The sequence below is a fragment of the Pieris napi genome, chromosome 7, assembly GCF_905475465.1.
Source record: "Pieris napi chromosome 7, ilPieNapi1.2, whole genome shotgun sequence".
Taxonomy (NCBI): domain Eukaryota; kingdom Metazoa; phylum Arthropoda; class Insecta; order Lepidoptera; family Pieridae; genus Pieris; species Pieris napi.
In genome coordinates this window covers 1291309-1305295 of record NC_062240.1, presented here as the reverse complement: position 1 = coordinate 1305295, position 13987 = coordinate 1291309, and the positions used below count along the sequence as shown (strand labels likewise).

Sequence of the window (13987 nt, the reverse complement as noted above, 5' to 3'; positions counted from 1 at the left end):
ATTTATTTGAATCTTCTGAAACGCAGGTGGGTACTTATAATATAAAGTGTATCGTATCCTTATCGTGTAAGATGAGAAAGAGTTGAAACCCACATCTTTTCGTGCGTTGTACGCCCTTCATTTGAGATCTGTCAGTAATTGTAAATTTGAGAGATATAGTTTATAATTGTACAAAGAGTTACCACACGTATAAACATAAAATTTTGTTAAGGCTCGCAGGTGCTTGACCACGCACCTTTTAAGAATCGGTACGCTCTTTTCATAAAGGGCCCTACCTCGAGTTGAGTTGATGGACATAATATTTTGAATTTTACAGTAATTTAGGCAACTTGCCAGATTCACAGAAAGTGTTAAAATAATTAATATGGCAATTTTTAGAGAGATGAAGCCATTTTAAAAGCTTGACTAATGTCTCAGTTGAGAGCAGTGTTGGGCTAGTGGTACCAGCGTGCGACTCTCATACCTGAGGTCGTAGGTTCGATCCCCGGCTATGCACCAATGGAATTTCTTTCTGTGCGCATTTAACATTTGCTCGAACGGTGAGAAAAACATCGTGAGGAAACCGACATGTCTTAGACCCAAAAAGTCGACGGCGTGTGTCAGGCACTTGAGGCTGATCACCTACTTGCCTATTAGATTTAAAAATGATCATGAAACAGATCCAGAAATCTGAGGCCACTGTGTAGCGTCACTGATTATTTATTTATTATTATGGGCCGAAACACATAAGCGCGTTGCGGCGCCGCGCCGCTGAAATCGGCAGTGCGCTATAGCGGTGCGGCGCCGCAACGCACGACGTGAATTCCAGCGTTATGACGTCATACTTGTTGACAAGGATGCAGTTTGTTTCTAACACTCTTGCAAACAACACGTGTCAACCGAGTCCTTTATTTTTTTTCTTATGTATATATTTTGATAACTCGCTTAATAGCTCTTCAAATGATGATATACTCATTCTAAAGTAGGCAACAAATTTTTTTTCGTCTATCTTTAATGCTTCGTATTTTTTAGAAAAGAACTCGCCATTTGGATTCATACCCTTACTTAATGGATGTATCCAGTATCTTCTTTGCCGTATTTTTAAGATAGAATAATGTCTTCTTAATAACAAATAAGCAATAAGTTTATTACGATCCATCGCAGAGAGACGTCTATCCACACTCAAAAATCACGAGAAAATGGTTGCCCTACCATAATGCCCTGTTTCGCGACGCCGCAACGCGGCAACGCAACTGCCGATTTTGGCGTTGCGGCGCCGCAAAAATAAGCAGTTTGCGTTATGTGTTTCGGCCCTATGTCTCAGTAAAATTTTGTATTCATGTGATTAGAAGTAGCTTATGTATGTGTCAAAGATTTTTAAAAAAATGGTGAAATTTACTAGATTTTTTTAATGTAGGTAATATGAGGCAAACGGACAGTAAGCTCACCTGATGTTAAGTGATATGTTGTTTCGCCATATAAACATTATTAAAAAATATATGATGTTTACGACCTATTCTAATTAGACCTACCGAATATAAACAAAAGGTTTTATAATAATTAGTCAAGATTCTTTTAACACTTTAGTTACATTCACTGTAACGCGCGATTCTTTTGTTTTATTTATACATGTATTACAAATTAAACATAACGTATGTAGCTCCTAAAACAGGGATACATTTTACAAATTTATTTTGAATACTAGCATAGCATATACCCGTGAATTGTATTGTAGATATATTACAACTGTAAATCATAGTGACAGCATGAAGCTGAAGAAACAATTATACCCAAATTCATTTCGTAATATCAACATTAACTCACCCTCGGCTCCGAATTTCGATTTCGAAGTTACATTAGATAGGGCGTGGGAGCCGTCTAATGATTCCTTGCGTTCTTCATGTATCGGATATTCCATTTCAACTCTTAAATTATCAGCGTCGCTCGTCTCATTCCAATGTTTATCAATGTCATCTTGATCGTATTTATTTGTAGGCAATTCATGAATATAATTCCGGCCTTCGTTCTTGTTCATTGGTGCTGAAATGTCGATCTCGCTCGTTCGTGATCCAGTTTTGTTTACAGTTGAGAAATAGTCGTGGAATATTTTCGATCGCGTCACATCGTCGATTTTTAGTTTCTCCATGGATTCATCTTTACTCTTCCATGATGCGTCTTTAACAGCTTTCTCGTCTTTATCGTAATATCTTTCAGTATTATCTACATTTTTTTTATCTGATTTATTGCCTATTGATTCGATGTAATAATACACATCGTCTGTTACGTTATGATGTTCTATATATATTTCGTTTTTCCTTCTAAATCTATTAAGAAGGGTTTCATAACTTCTCGTTTTAAGAAGTATGCCATCGTTTAAATTTAATTCTGAGTTTTTGGAACTGGATATTTTGTTTGTAGCTTTCGGTGCCATTTGGGTACTGAGTATGGGTAGAACTAAGAGTAAATGTAGGGTTAGGAAAAGGGGTGAATACAAGGATTCTCGAAAGGGTGAGTTGCGGGGTGTGGGGTGAGCGCGCCGGAGCCACATGCCCGGCCGGCGGTCAGCGACGGCTAATCTGGAAAAAAGGAAAAAGTTTTAAATTGCATCACTTCTCTTTAGACCGCTTTATTGTTTTATGTTAAGATTAATTAACTTTCTTTTTCACTGAAAGAGATATAAAGGAGAATGATTTTTATGAAACGTCAATGTCTCAAAGTAATGATGTTGATAAACTTGATATTTTGCCGCGCACCACTACTGTGGAACCGGCCCACTGAAGTATTTCCGAACCAATTCGACTTAGGGTCCTCCAAGAAAAGAGCGTTTATTAAAAGGCCGGCAACGCACTTGCGAGCAGTGTGAGTGTCCATGGGCGGCGGTATCACTTACACCAGGTGAGGCGCCTGCCCGTTAGCCTCCTGTTACATAAAAAAAGTGTTATTCAAACCACCTCCAAGGTACTTCGTTTTTGAAGATTAAGATAGGCATGCAGCTCAAAAGTATTGCGTTAAGCCCCAGTTATTATTGGTGTTTTTTTCTGCGCATGTAGCACTACCGAAGCAAGTATTGTACTGGTAGAGGAAAAAATTGTTAGTAACCAGCCCTTCTGAGACCACAAAAATCCCAGCGAGTCAGGAATGGAAGGCTGATCTTACTTAGCAAAAACTCACATAGAAATCTGCGGCAACGCTGACCATGGGTGGTAACACCATTGGATTTTTAATGGAGTAGTGAACATACATATTTCAATCTTTAATTTATCGATAAAGAACAGAGCGTTGCATTGCTATTTATGAACTTGAAATTAAGAGACACGATATTTATATTGATCTTAATCCAGACAAAATGAATTAAATAAAACTGGAAGCTTTGTCTAATTAATTTAAATTAAATATTTAATTGTCTATTATAGTGGGTTGAGTTGAGTTTTTACCTATGACTTTATGTGTGATTCAAAAGTCATGTGGTATGCATATATAATTCGGTTACACCTCATAAAAAGCGTGTTGTTTTTTCAAATAGAAAAGAAAAATAGATGGCGCACCCTTTATTATTAAGTCAGCGACTAACTTTGGGCGTCGAATAAAAGCTAACCTACTTACAATTTCTATTTTCTTAGTATTTCTTCTGAATAAGCAAATGCTTGTTTCCTCACGTTCTACTGTATTAGCGCGTATTAAATTGCATATACACACGTATAACGAACCGAATGGGAAAAGGGATTTCTTTTTTATCATGATATTTTTGACGTGATAACGTCTTTAAAATCGTTTTAGTCGGGTGACATGTTCAGAAACTTGTGTCACACCAAAACCTCACGAGCGCGATCGCAGGTATAACGAGAGAGAGACGGACCGATCTCCCGTCTCATCTCGAGCGCTGCCAGTCATTCCGTGAATGTATGAAGAAAAATGTATATCATAGTCGAATAAGTAAACTTGTCATTTTACACCCGAAATTTATCATCAAAAGTGTGAATAAAACGATAGATGTAATTTAAAATTTGAAAAAATTGTTATATTCATTAATTCCTTACTTCCCAAAAACTTATATCACCAATAAGACGTTATCACGTAAACATCTCGATCGTAAACCTACTTTACAAACAACCAATATTTTTTTTCTTTGATTATTGTTATTATGTGTGTGTTTTTGTTATGGTAGGGGAGCCCACGATGCTAAATGGGGATTTACTCGAGCGTCGTAGAGACCTATTGGGATGCAAAGCTTAGATAAAAAGAAGAAAAAAATGTTATATGATAAATTCCTTTTCATCGGTGGGGGAAGCGGCTATAGATAGTTAAATATGTAAAAAAAAACTGTTGCATGGACATCCTCGAGCGCGTCAGATATTGATAGCATCTATGCCCTACGTATTTTTAATAATGTTCGTATGTTAATCTGATCGTTTGCATGATGCGGGTGGTTGTATTTAAGGGTTGAAAATGAAAAAAAAATAAAAATTATCGAGCGCGTCAGATTTTCTAAGGGAGTGTTAAGTGCACCAAAAAAAAGGTCTCATTCACTAATCTGACGATTTCGATGGGACGCAAACCCACAGCCATTTTCTTAATTTGCAAAAAAAAATCGCAATTTTGAAATACTCAAGCGCGTCAGATTAAGATATATGTGGTTCATCTTTATGTTCTAAACGTACTGTCTCATAATCTGACGATTATCTAGAGGGATTCGCCTGATCTGCCAAAAAAAAATAGAAAAACGGTTCACCTAAAGGGCCATCCCTGCAACTTCCCGCTAATTCCATTCCTGGGCGCTTAAAATTGATATTTTGAGCTCGCTGAGTTCAAAGAAATAACATTTCTATGCATTTGAGCTCTCCCAGCTCGAAAGTCTGATAGAAGTTTCATAGAACACTATTTTTGGAATTTTCAAACCGCAATAACTTTTGAATGGATCAAGCAATTTTCACGCGGTTGGCGGCATTCGACGCAGTTTTATTATCCTCATAAATAATTTTGCAATTTTAATTGATCGAACCACAAATTTTGGAGTAATCCCGAAAAAACACTTTTTCGGTTTTCTTTCGTGTACGATATCTCTCGAACGAATCAACCGCTTTTGACCAGCTTGGTGGCGATCGACGTGGTTTTTCAAGCTCAAAGGCGGATTAGTTTTTGAAGTTGATCGATAAAGAAACCACTTAAAAAAAAAAAATTTCTTATTTTTTTAAGATTTTTCAAAATTTCTCAAAATCTATCGGTCCGAATCGGTTCAAATTCACAGGAAATGTAATTTTGAGGGAAATATTTAGAACGCCGTTTAGTAGATTCCGATCAGTTTAAGGAAATGTAGGCATCACGCAGCTGCACGCATTTAACTTTATCGACGAATTTTTGTTATTTCGGCTTGCGGAAATCGTCAGATTATATATTTTTCATTATTCTTGAATTATTTCCTTCAAAATAAAAAAAAAATTAGCTACGCTCGAGAATGTCGAGATGACGTTTTTTTTTTACAACTTTGTTGCCCTCCCCTTTTTTTCCGTCACTCTCAAATTGTCAGATTAGTGGAATATACACTTTTTAGGATGTAATTAACTCACCCTACCTTAATCTGACGCGCTCGGGAATTTCTGATGGTCAATTTTTTTTTACTAAACTGATCCTGTCTCCTTCACGTGCGGCTTTATATATGGGCCTCATATTTTGTGGAGGTACTTAACCGGGTACAAGGTATCCCCCTATATATTAATCTGCCGCGCTTTAGTAAATCCCGAAATCCCCTCTTGGGCTCCCCTACCATTAGTAATAAATGTTATATCTATGTCTATGAGTCTAAAAAGCGATCAATTCACGATCTCTGGTCCACAGTCACGTTCCTAGGCACTAGGCCACTGCTTTCTCAACTTCAATACACCGTTTTTTGGATATAAATTAGTTATTAGGTTCAAGTGCACAGGTGCTAATTAAAGTCGGCACCTGGTAGATAGTACCAGTTACCCCAGAGCTGGTGCTTTCTTCGCTCAACGAATAAGTATCGCAATACAGCCAGGAAATGCTGCCTCAAAGGGATACTGCCACAGGGACTCAACTTTATAAATTTGTTATAATTTTCAATTTATCGATTTACAATTCTTATTGTTACTATGTATGTTAAGAATATTGTAAATACTGTATTTGTGTATTGGTTATATAGTTTTATTTATTTATTTGCTTAATGGTATTCCTAAAGCTACTTACAAGTACTATACAATATTCAAAAAATTACACTATACACAAGAGCCAAAAATGGAATACACATTTAAACATACACAAAACACAGTTACACCTATACAAATACAAAAAATTAAAAAAAAAAATTACAAAGAATATATGTATGTATGTATGTAAATTCTAAATTCTACGATTCACAGTTCATTACAACATATTTATTATAAAGAAGGAATAACAATTAACAAAGCCATTCTATCTAATAAAAGATACTAGATTTTTTATATCATTTCTTAAGCATTTTTTAGATACATTAAATATTTCTATTTGCTGGTAATTCCTATTATAATCTGAAGGTATACGATGCATGACTGAGTTTCGTAAATAGTTTGAATTAAACCGAGGAATTTTAAATAGTTGCGTTTGCCTTGTATTGTGTGAAGAAGGGGCGTGAAAAAGTAAAAGCGGCAATAAGTCAGGACAGTCAATTAAATCGTTGCAAATAGCGTGTAAAAATATAAGGTCATATTGTTTACGTCGACATTCTAATGATTCAATACCAAAGTACTTGCAGGAATCTATATAGCTACTGTACTTTCGGAAATCCTTAAAACTTAAGAAACTTTATTTGAATGTTCTCTATTGCTTCAATGTATTTCTTGTAGGTTGGGGACCAAACAGTGCATGCATATTCCAGTGTACTCCTAACAAAGGCAAAGTACAGGCATTTTATACATTTTATATTTTAATTGTTAACTATGGCTAAAGATGGATTAAAATAACTTTAAATGTATTTTGATGATTAAATTCCACTAGCATGTCAAGAATTAAACAGTTGCCCTTTAAACATTCCCATTATAGGTCTCTTGGGCCTAATTCTTATGTTAACAAGGCCCCAATCTCAACTCCCTAATCTTATCGTCTATATCGTGTCTATTATCCCGAACTAATGAGATATCCTTAAGTTTTCTTGTTAACCTCTGCGATTCTAAACGTTTTGTGACTTAGCAACGTGGCTAGAATACAATTACACGAGAATACAAGTAACAAATGTATAATTTTTATTGTTTTTTCCCTTTTGTAAATGTGAACCTATTTGTAATTATTATGTATTTCATCTTTGGCAATATTTTAAGTGTAATATATATAAATTATGTTTGCTATATGATAAGGAATTAAATAAATAAATAATTAAATTTAAATATTTGGACACATCATAATATAATTGATTATATTATTCAATGCAAAGGAGTACAGTCATTTAAAGCGGTCTATTATTATTAAATACAATTAATTAAAACGCTATGGAATGAAGGTAATCCGGTATGCACAGCCTTTTAGATATATCTCTATACATCAGAATCTCTATTTTACTGACTTAAAAAACCTCTAAAGAGGAGGTTATCAGTTTGACTATTGTATTTAAATAAATTTTTATCAAAATCCTTTTGTTCCCACAATTGTCGTCAATTGTTAGGACTAGAAGATGTCATTTCTCAATTCCTTCTTCATACGAGCATCATCATCATATTGGGTTATTAGAATTGCACGCTTAACCACTAAGGCTTCCTAGGAGTACTGCTATATCTTCATATTGATGGAATAATATGTCGTTTTGCGTACTTATATTTTTCTAAAGCTAATTAATGCCACTTTTCATTGCCAATCTTACCCATTGTTTAATTCAATTGAAATATAAATTATACAGGTATTATTTCATTCATGAAATACAATTTTTTCATGAAAATGCATAATATAGTGGAAAAGGCGCCCTTATTAATCGCCAAGTTTTTGTTGTACACTACTTATAAGAAGCATTATACATAAACGGTCTTACTAATAAAGATTTATGCACATTGTATAAGCCTGTTATAAGAAAAATGTTACTAATAATTCCTGAATTGACAAGGTTGATGTATACTGCTGTTATAACAAGTTTCTGGTTTGTATGAAGACTTGTACAATGCTTATACAACGCAGAGGCCTAGTTTAACGGGTGAATAAGACAAAAATTGCGTAATTTTATCTGATTTCGCGTTTGACAGCATTTTTTGACTGTTTAGTTCAAGAAAAGATTTAAGTTAGTAGGTATTAGTGTTTGTTGAAAATAGATTTTATAGATCAAATGGAAGATTTAGATAATATTGATATGCAGCTAATACATACGATTGAAGATTTGCCGCCTCCAAGGAAAGTCTAAACATACCAAACTCGGTGCAATCCGTTATTAATTTCGCATGGCGATTTCAAAACAAAATACCGCTTTTCAAAGAAGTATGTTATGAAGATCTGTGGCATAGTGCGAGCTGATGTCGAAAAGAGTAATAGAGGTGGAGGGTTTTCGATTTAGGTGTCTTCTTCATGGCTTCTCAGTGTCATTAGAAAATGCCAAATTATATATAGTAGCACTGGCAATCCTCCACAATATTGCTATTGATATCAAAGAAGACCTGGATGTTACGTATGATGACACTGAGAATGCTCCAGAAGAACCAAGGCCAACCTAGACGCCCCCAAGCAATCTGGCTGGACAAGCTGCTAGAGCTGCTTTTATTGAAACATATTTTTAAGGCTGTTTTATTTACATAGGTGTGGATAGTTAAGGACTTGAAATAAATAAAAAGTTATATTTCATTTAAAACAGGGGTTTTATTTTTTTTATAAGTATATAATTATTCATTTAATTGCTGCTGTAACAATTTGAGCCTTAGAAGATGATCCTGTCTAGCCCTTTCGTGAGCTTCTGTTTGAGCTCATGTGTTTCAGCCATCTGCCTTTGTTTTGTTTCGTGCTCTTCCTGCAAACACTGGAACGGAGTTGCGGAGTTTGGCACTTTCCACTATTTGAGATGCCTAAAAAATTTAAGTATGATCGTTGAGGGGTTTTGAATGAAATAGTCCTTTCTCTATCACATTGATACTAACCTCTTCTAACTTTTGTACTGCAGAACGCGGCTTTTTATGTCAAATTCTAGTCCTCTTTGTCTGAGGTTTTGGAGTTTCTATTAGCTGCAAATAATAAAATGTTATTAGTATATTAAGTAAATGTGTATATAATTGCTTTGGTTGATAAATTAAATACAACTTACATTAGAATTATGAGTTGTATCAGAATTATTAAATCAAACGTCAATCAAACACGGCGGGTTGCCAGGGTAACAATAAATAAGCTTCGTTTTGTTATTCAACCAATACACATCGATTATTGGTCAAAGAGGTGTTTATGCCCTGTACAAGCTCTATTCACTGAATTACTATCACCTTGTTATAACGCATGTATAGTGATTTTTTATTAGTAAGACCGAAATTATATTAGTAAAGTAATTATTCAATATTATATTAAAATACAATAATTAATACTTTTATACATAACCGGTCTTACTAATAAAAAATCACTATACATGCGTTATAACAAGGTGATAGTAATTCAGTGAATAGAGCTTGTACAGGGCATAAACACCTCTTTGACCAATAATCGATGTGTATTGGTTGAATAACAAAACGAAGCTTATTTATTGTTACCCTGGCAACCCGCCGTGTTTGATTGACGTTTGATTTAATAATTCTGATACAACTCATAATTCTAATGTAAGTTGTATTTAATTTATCAACCAAAGCAATTATATACACATTTACTTAATATACTAATAACATTTTATTATTTGCAGCTAATAGAAACTCCAAAACCTCAGACAAAGAGGACTAGAATTTGACATAAAAAGCCGCGTTCTGCAGTACAAAAGTTAGAAGAGGTTAGTATCAATGTGATAGAGAAAGGACTATTTCATTCAAAACCCCTCAACGATCATACTTAAATTTTTTAGGCATCTCAAATAGTGGAAAGTGCCAAACTCCGCAACTCCGTTCCAGTGTTTGCAGGAAGAGCACGAAACAAAACAAAGGCAGATGGCTGAAACACATGAGCTCAAACAGAAGCTCACGAAAGGGCTAGACAGGATCATCTTCTAAGGCTCAAATTGTTACAGCAGCAATTAAATGAATAATTATATACTTATAAAAAAAATAAAACCCCTGTTTTAAATGAAATATAACTTTTTATTTATTTCAAGTCCTTAACTATCCACACCTATGTAAATAAAACAGCCTTAAAAATATGTTTCAATAAAAGCAGCTCTAGCAGCTTGTCCAGCCAGATTGCTTGGGGGCGTCTAGGTTGGCCTTGGTTCTTCTGGAGCATTCTCAGTGTCATCATACGTAACATCCAGGTCTTCTTTGATATCAATAGCAATATTGTGGAGGATTGCCAGTGCTACTATATATAATTTGGCATTTTCTAATGACACTGAGAAGCCATGAAGAAGACACCTAAATCGAAAACCCTCCACCTCTATTACTCTTTTCGACATCAGCTCGCACTATGCCACAGATCTTCATAACATACTTCTTTGAAAAGCGGTATTTTGTTTTGAAATCGCCATGCGAAATTAATAACGGATTGCACCGAGTTTGGTATGTTTAGACTTTCCTTGGAGGCGGCAAATCTTCAATCGTATGTATTAGCTGCATATCAATATTATCTAAATCTTCCATTTGATCTATAAAATCTATTTTCAACAAACACTAATACCTACTAACTTAAATCTTTTCTTGAACTAAACAGTCAAAAAATGCTGTCAAACGCGAAATCAGATAAAATTACGCAATTTTTGTCTTATTCACCCGTTAAACTAGGCCTCTGCGTTGTATAAGCATTGTACAAGTCTTCATACAAACCAGAAACTTGTTATAACAGCAGTATACATCAACCTTGTCAATTCAGGAATTATTAGTAACATTTTTCTTATAACAGGCTTATACAATGTGCATAAATCTTTATTAGTAAGACCGAACATGTTTAAATAGACTGTTCGATATCCAATCAAAGTTACGCGGGTTCAGTAAGAAATATATGAAATGAGATTAATATTGCCGCAACTTGTTTCCCGGGAGACAGCGACATTAATTTTATGTATACCTTGCAATGTGTTAATAACACTGGATAGGGATAATATTCATGACTTTTTAAATAAAAATCTTGTCACATCACATAATATATTATTGTATAAGTTACATAGTTTAAAATTAATAAAAAGAAAAGTAAAACAAATTTAAAAAGGTTGGTCCTTGTGGCAGTGTACCTTTAACGCTGGCAGCATTTCATCGCTGTATAAGTATGTATGTGTGTATGTATAAGTTTACCTAATCTAGTCTATGTTACTCAGGGATATTGCATTTTATTACACATTTTAATATCGGTCAGTAGATAAAGATTTAAATCAAATATAATTAATTCGTAATTGTTACTATATATATATTATACACATATGAACGTGAGTGGAAAAAATAATGGTTTTATATTTGAAAAATATTTAAAAAAATACATTCACTGACAATTCAAGGACATAGAACGGATCAGACGTTACTCTTTAAAAAGGTTTTTTTTTGAAGTTATACTTCATTTGGCGAGTTAGACTTAAAAACCGATACCCTGAAGTTAGCTATAGTCAACACTTTAGTTTTTTCTATTGTTAGTGTCGTTTTTTCTACAAGCGTATAATAAATTTTTTGAAAAGATTTTTATCTTGTTACGCCAAAGAAGTATAACTTCTAACGCGTACTTATGTACGTACACAGTACACACCCTTTTTATTCGTTTACATAATGTTTGTCTTCTACCAGTAAATTATTGTGATTAAATAAAAAATAACGAATAAATAAATAAGAAAACTGAATGTTTTATCTCTCTTAGCAAGTTGCGGTGGAATAGGGGCATGCACCTACAATACTGTGGGAACAGGAAAAACGTAGAATCAAGGCAGAAAGTAATACATAGCCATATGTACACAGATCCAAGTCCAAACATTAACCAAAACTGGCAACCTTCACGAGTACGACGCATGGCCAGGCATCGGCTCCCACGCCATATTCTAGGGGGAGAGAAAACTCGGCGCATGGATATAAAGGGATAAACGCCACCTTCGTTAGTAGGGTTTTAATCTCAATTTAGTTGAGTTCTATTGATGTCAGAAATAATGATCAAAATATATAAAAAGGGATCGTTAATATTTGGTTCAAGTACACATTTCTAACCGCAATCATTGATTTGATTCCCGTAAAGAATAGAACGATTATTGTTTCGGGTTGATTGTACCAAAAGCTTTGGTTATTAATTACACATCCCTTGTTACAAGTGAAATGTTATGTTGTTTGTAGCTATTTTATAAACTCTATAAATTAGCTACAAACAGTAGCCTCCAAACTAAATGCTTCTGCTGAGTAAGTTAAATTAATTCAATTAATAGTTCGGCTGCGGAAAGGTAATATAAACTATTTGATATAGAAGATGGTTTTAGGGTACGATCGATGTGGCTTTTTATTAAATACTTTATTTGCATGACATGGTATAAATGAAGAAAATATGCGGTCCTACTTTTGAACGCTATATCACAATACTTAACTTAAAAATACATAGAGTACAATTAAAATCAACAATTACATAAATCAGCGCTACATTGACCTTTATTAATTAAATATAGCCTTACAAAATATACCTTAATAAAACCAACGTTCATTTGTTTTGTCAGGATTTTGTTAAATAAGATTTCTTATAATTTTCTTGGAAAATATAATTTGAATTCATAGACATAGACATATCAATTATTACAAATAAAAACACACACACAAAATAACAATAATCAAAGAAAAAAAAATAACAAATTTAAAAAATATCCCTTTTTCCATTCGGTTTGTTTCAAGTGTGTAATGCGTGTATGCTGTGGCTGTAATTGGCCCTGGCTCTCTTCCACAGCGCTGGTCATTCTGCCAGAGACCACAGCAGCTAGTATGCGCCTCAATCGCAAAAAAAAGAAAAGAAACTTAACTTAGTAGAAAAAGAAAATTATAAAAAGTTAGCAGAGTAATTAAAGGTGTGCAGTAAATAAAATAAAATTAATAGTCGTATTACCTTTATATAAGAACACCTTCATTTTCGGTTAAAACATGTACAAATACCTGACGTCGGAATTCTGCACGAGATAAGAATAATTGTACTGCATTGCAGTATCGAAAACAGAAGTTCGGGAGCGTGTTATAGTTCGTAAATTGTTCGGATTTTGTAATTAAAAGAAACTATTCTTAGATTATTTAATTTCCTTATTCTTTTTCTATCAAATTTTGTTGTCTGAGATACAATAAGGGTTTGAATTACGACTGTTTCTGGTGAAAATAATATATATTTTTTATAGGATATAATATATTAGTGGGTGCGTATTATTACTGCGTAAATATTTCCATTCACGCATTTTTGAGGTTTAACTAGATTTAACATTAAAACTGCTTTTTCTTATTAATACGTAACTTGTATTCATTTTGTTTTTAACATGCATCATGTACCATGTAAGGGTACCCTGGCTAAAGTGGGGTTAGGTCAATTTTGTCACAACCATATTTTGTTATGAATAAATAGATCGGCTAACGTATTTATGAGCCCTCTGGCAATATGAGTGTCAATGGGCGACAGTATCATTTAACATCAGATGAGCCTTCTGCCCATGTGTATCATACATAAACAACAATATTATAGTAATAAATGTTCCTAAAAGAATAGAAACAAGCCATATATTATTACGACATGTTCACAATAAAGTGGGTTGAAGGGGGAAACGTGGTCAAATCAATTATTTGTGTTGCTACCAATAAGTGTGGTATTGCTTAGTTAATTCCACTAGAACCGTTTTATAAAGAAAAAACTTGTCGTATAACCCGTTAGTACGCACTGTGAAGCGAACTCAGAAAATCTGGTCTTGGAATTGTACATAAAAGCAAAAACTGGTAAATAG

At 34.0% G+C, this 13987-nt stretch overlaps 1 protein-coding gene across 3 annotated transcripts in view; it reads right to left on the bottom strand.

Annotated features, from left to right (window-relative positions):
• LOC125051109 (gamma-aminobutyric acid type B receptor subunit 2) overlaps positions 1 to 13987 on the bottom strand; it is an 81736-nt gene that overhangs the window by 40102 nt on the left and 27647 nt on the right. For all 3 annotated transcript variants that reach the window (XM_047651261.1, XM_047651262.1, XM_047651263.1), the window contains exon 2: positions 1804 to 2555. In XM_047651261.1, coding sequence (XP_047507217.1) covers positions 1804 to 2527 — 724 coding nt within the window. In that variant the 5' untranslated portion in view covers positions 2528 to 2555. The remainder of the gene's footprint in view (positions 1 to 1803; positions 2556 to 13987) is intronic.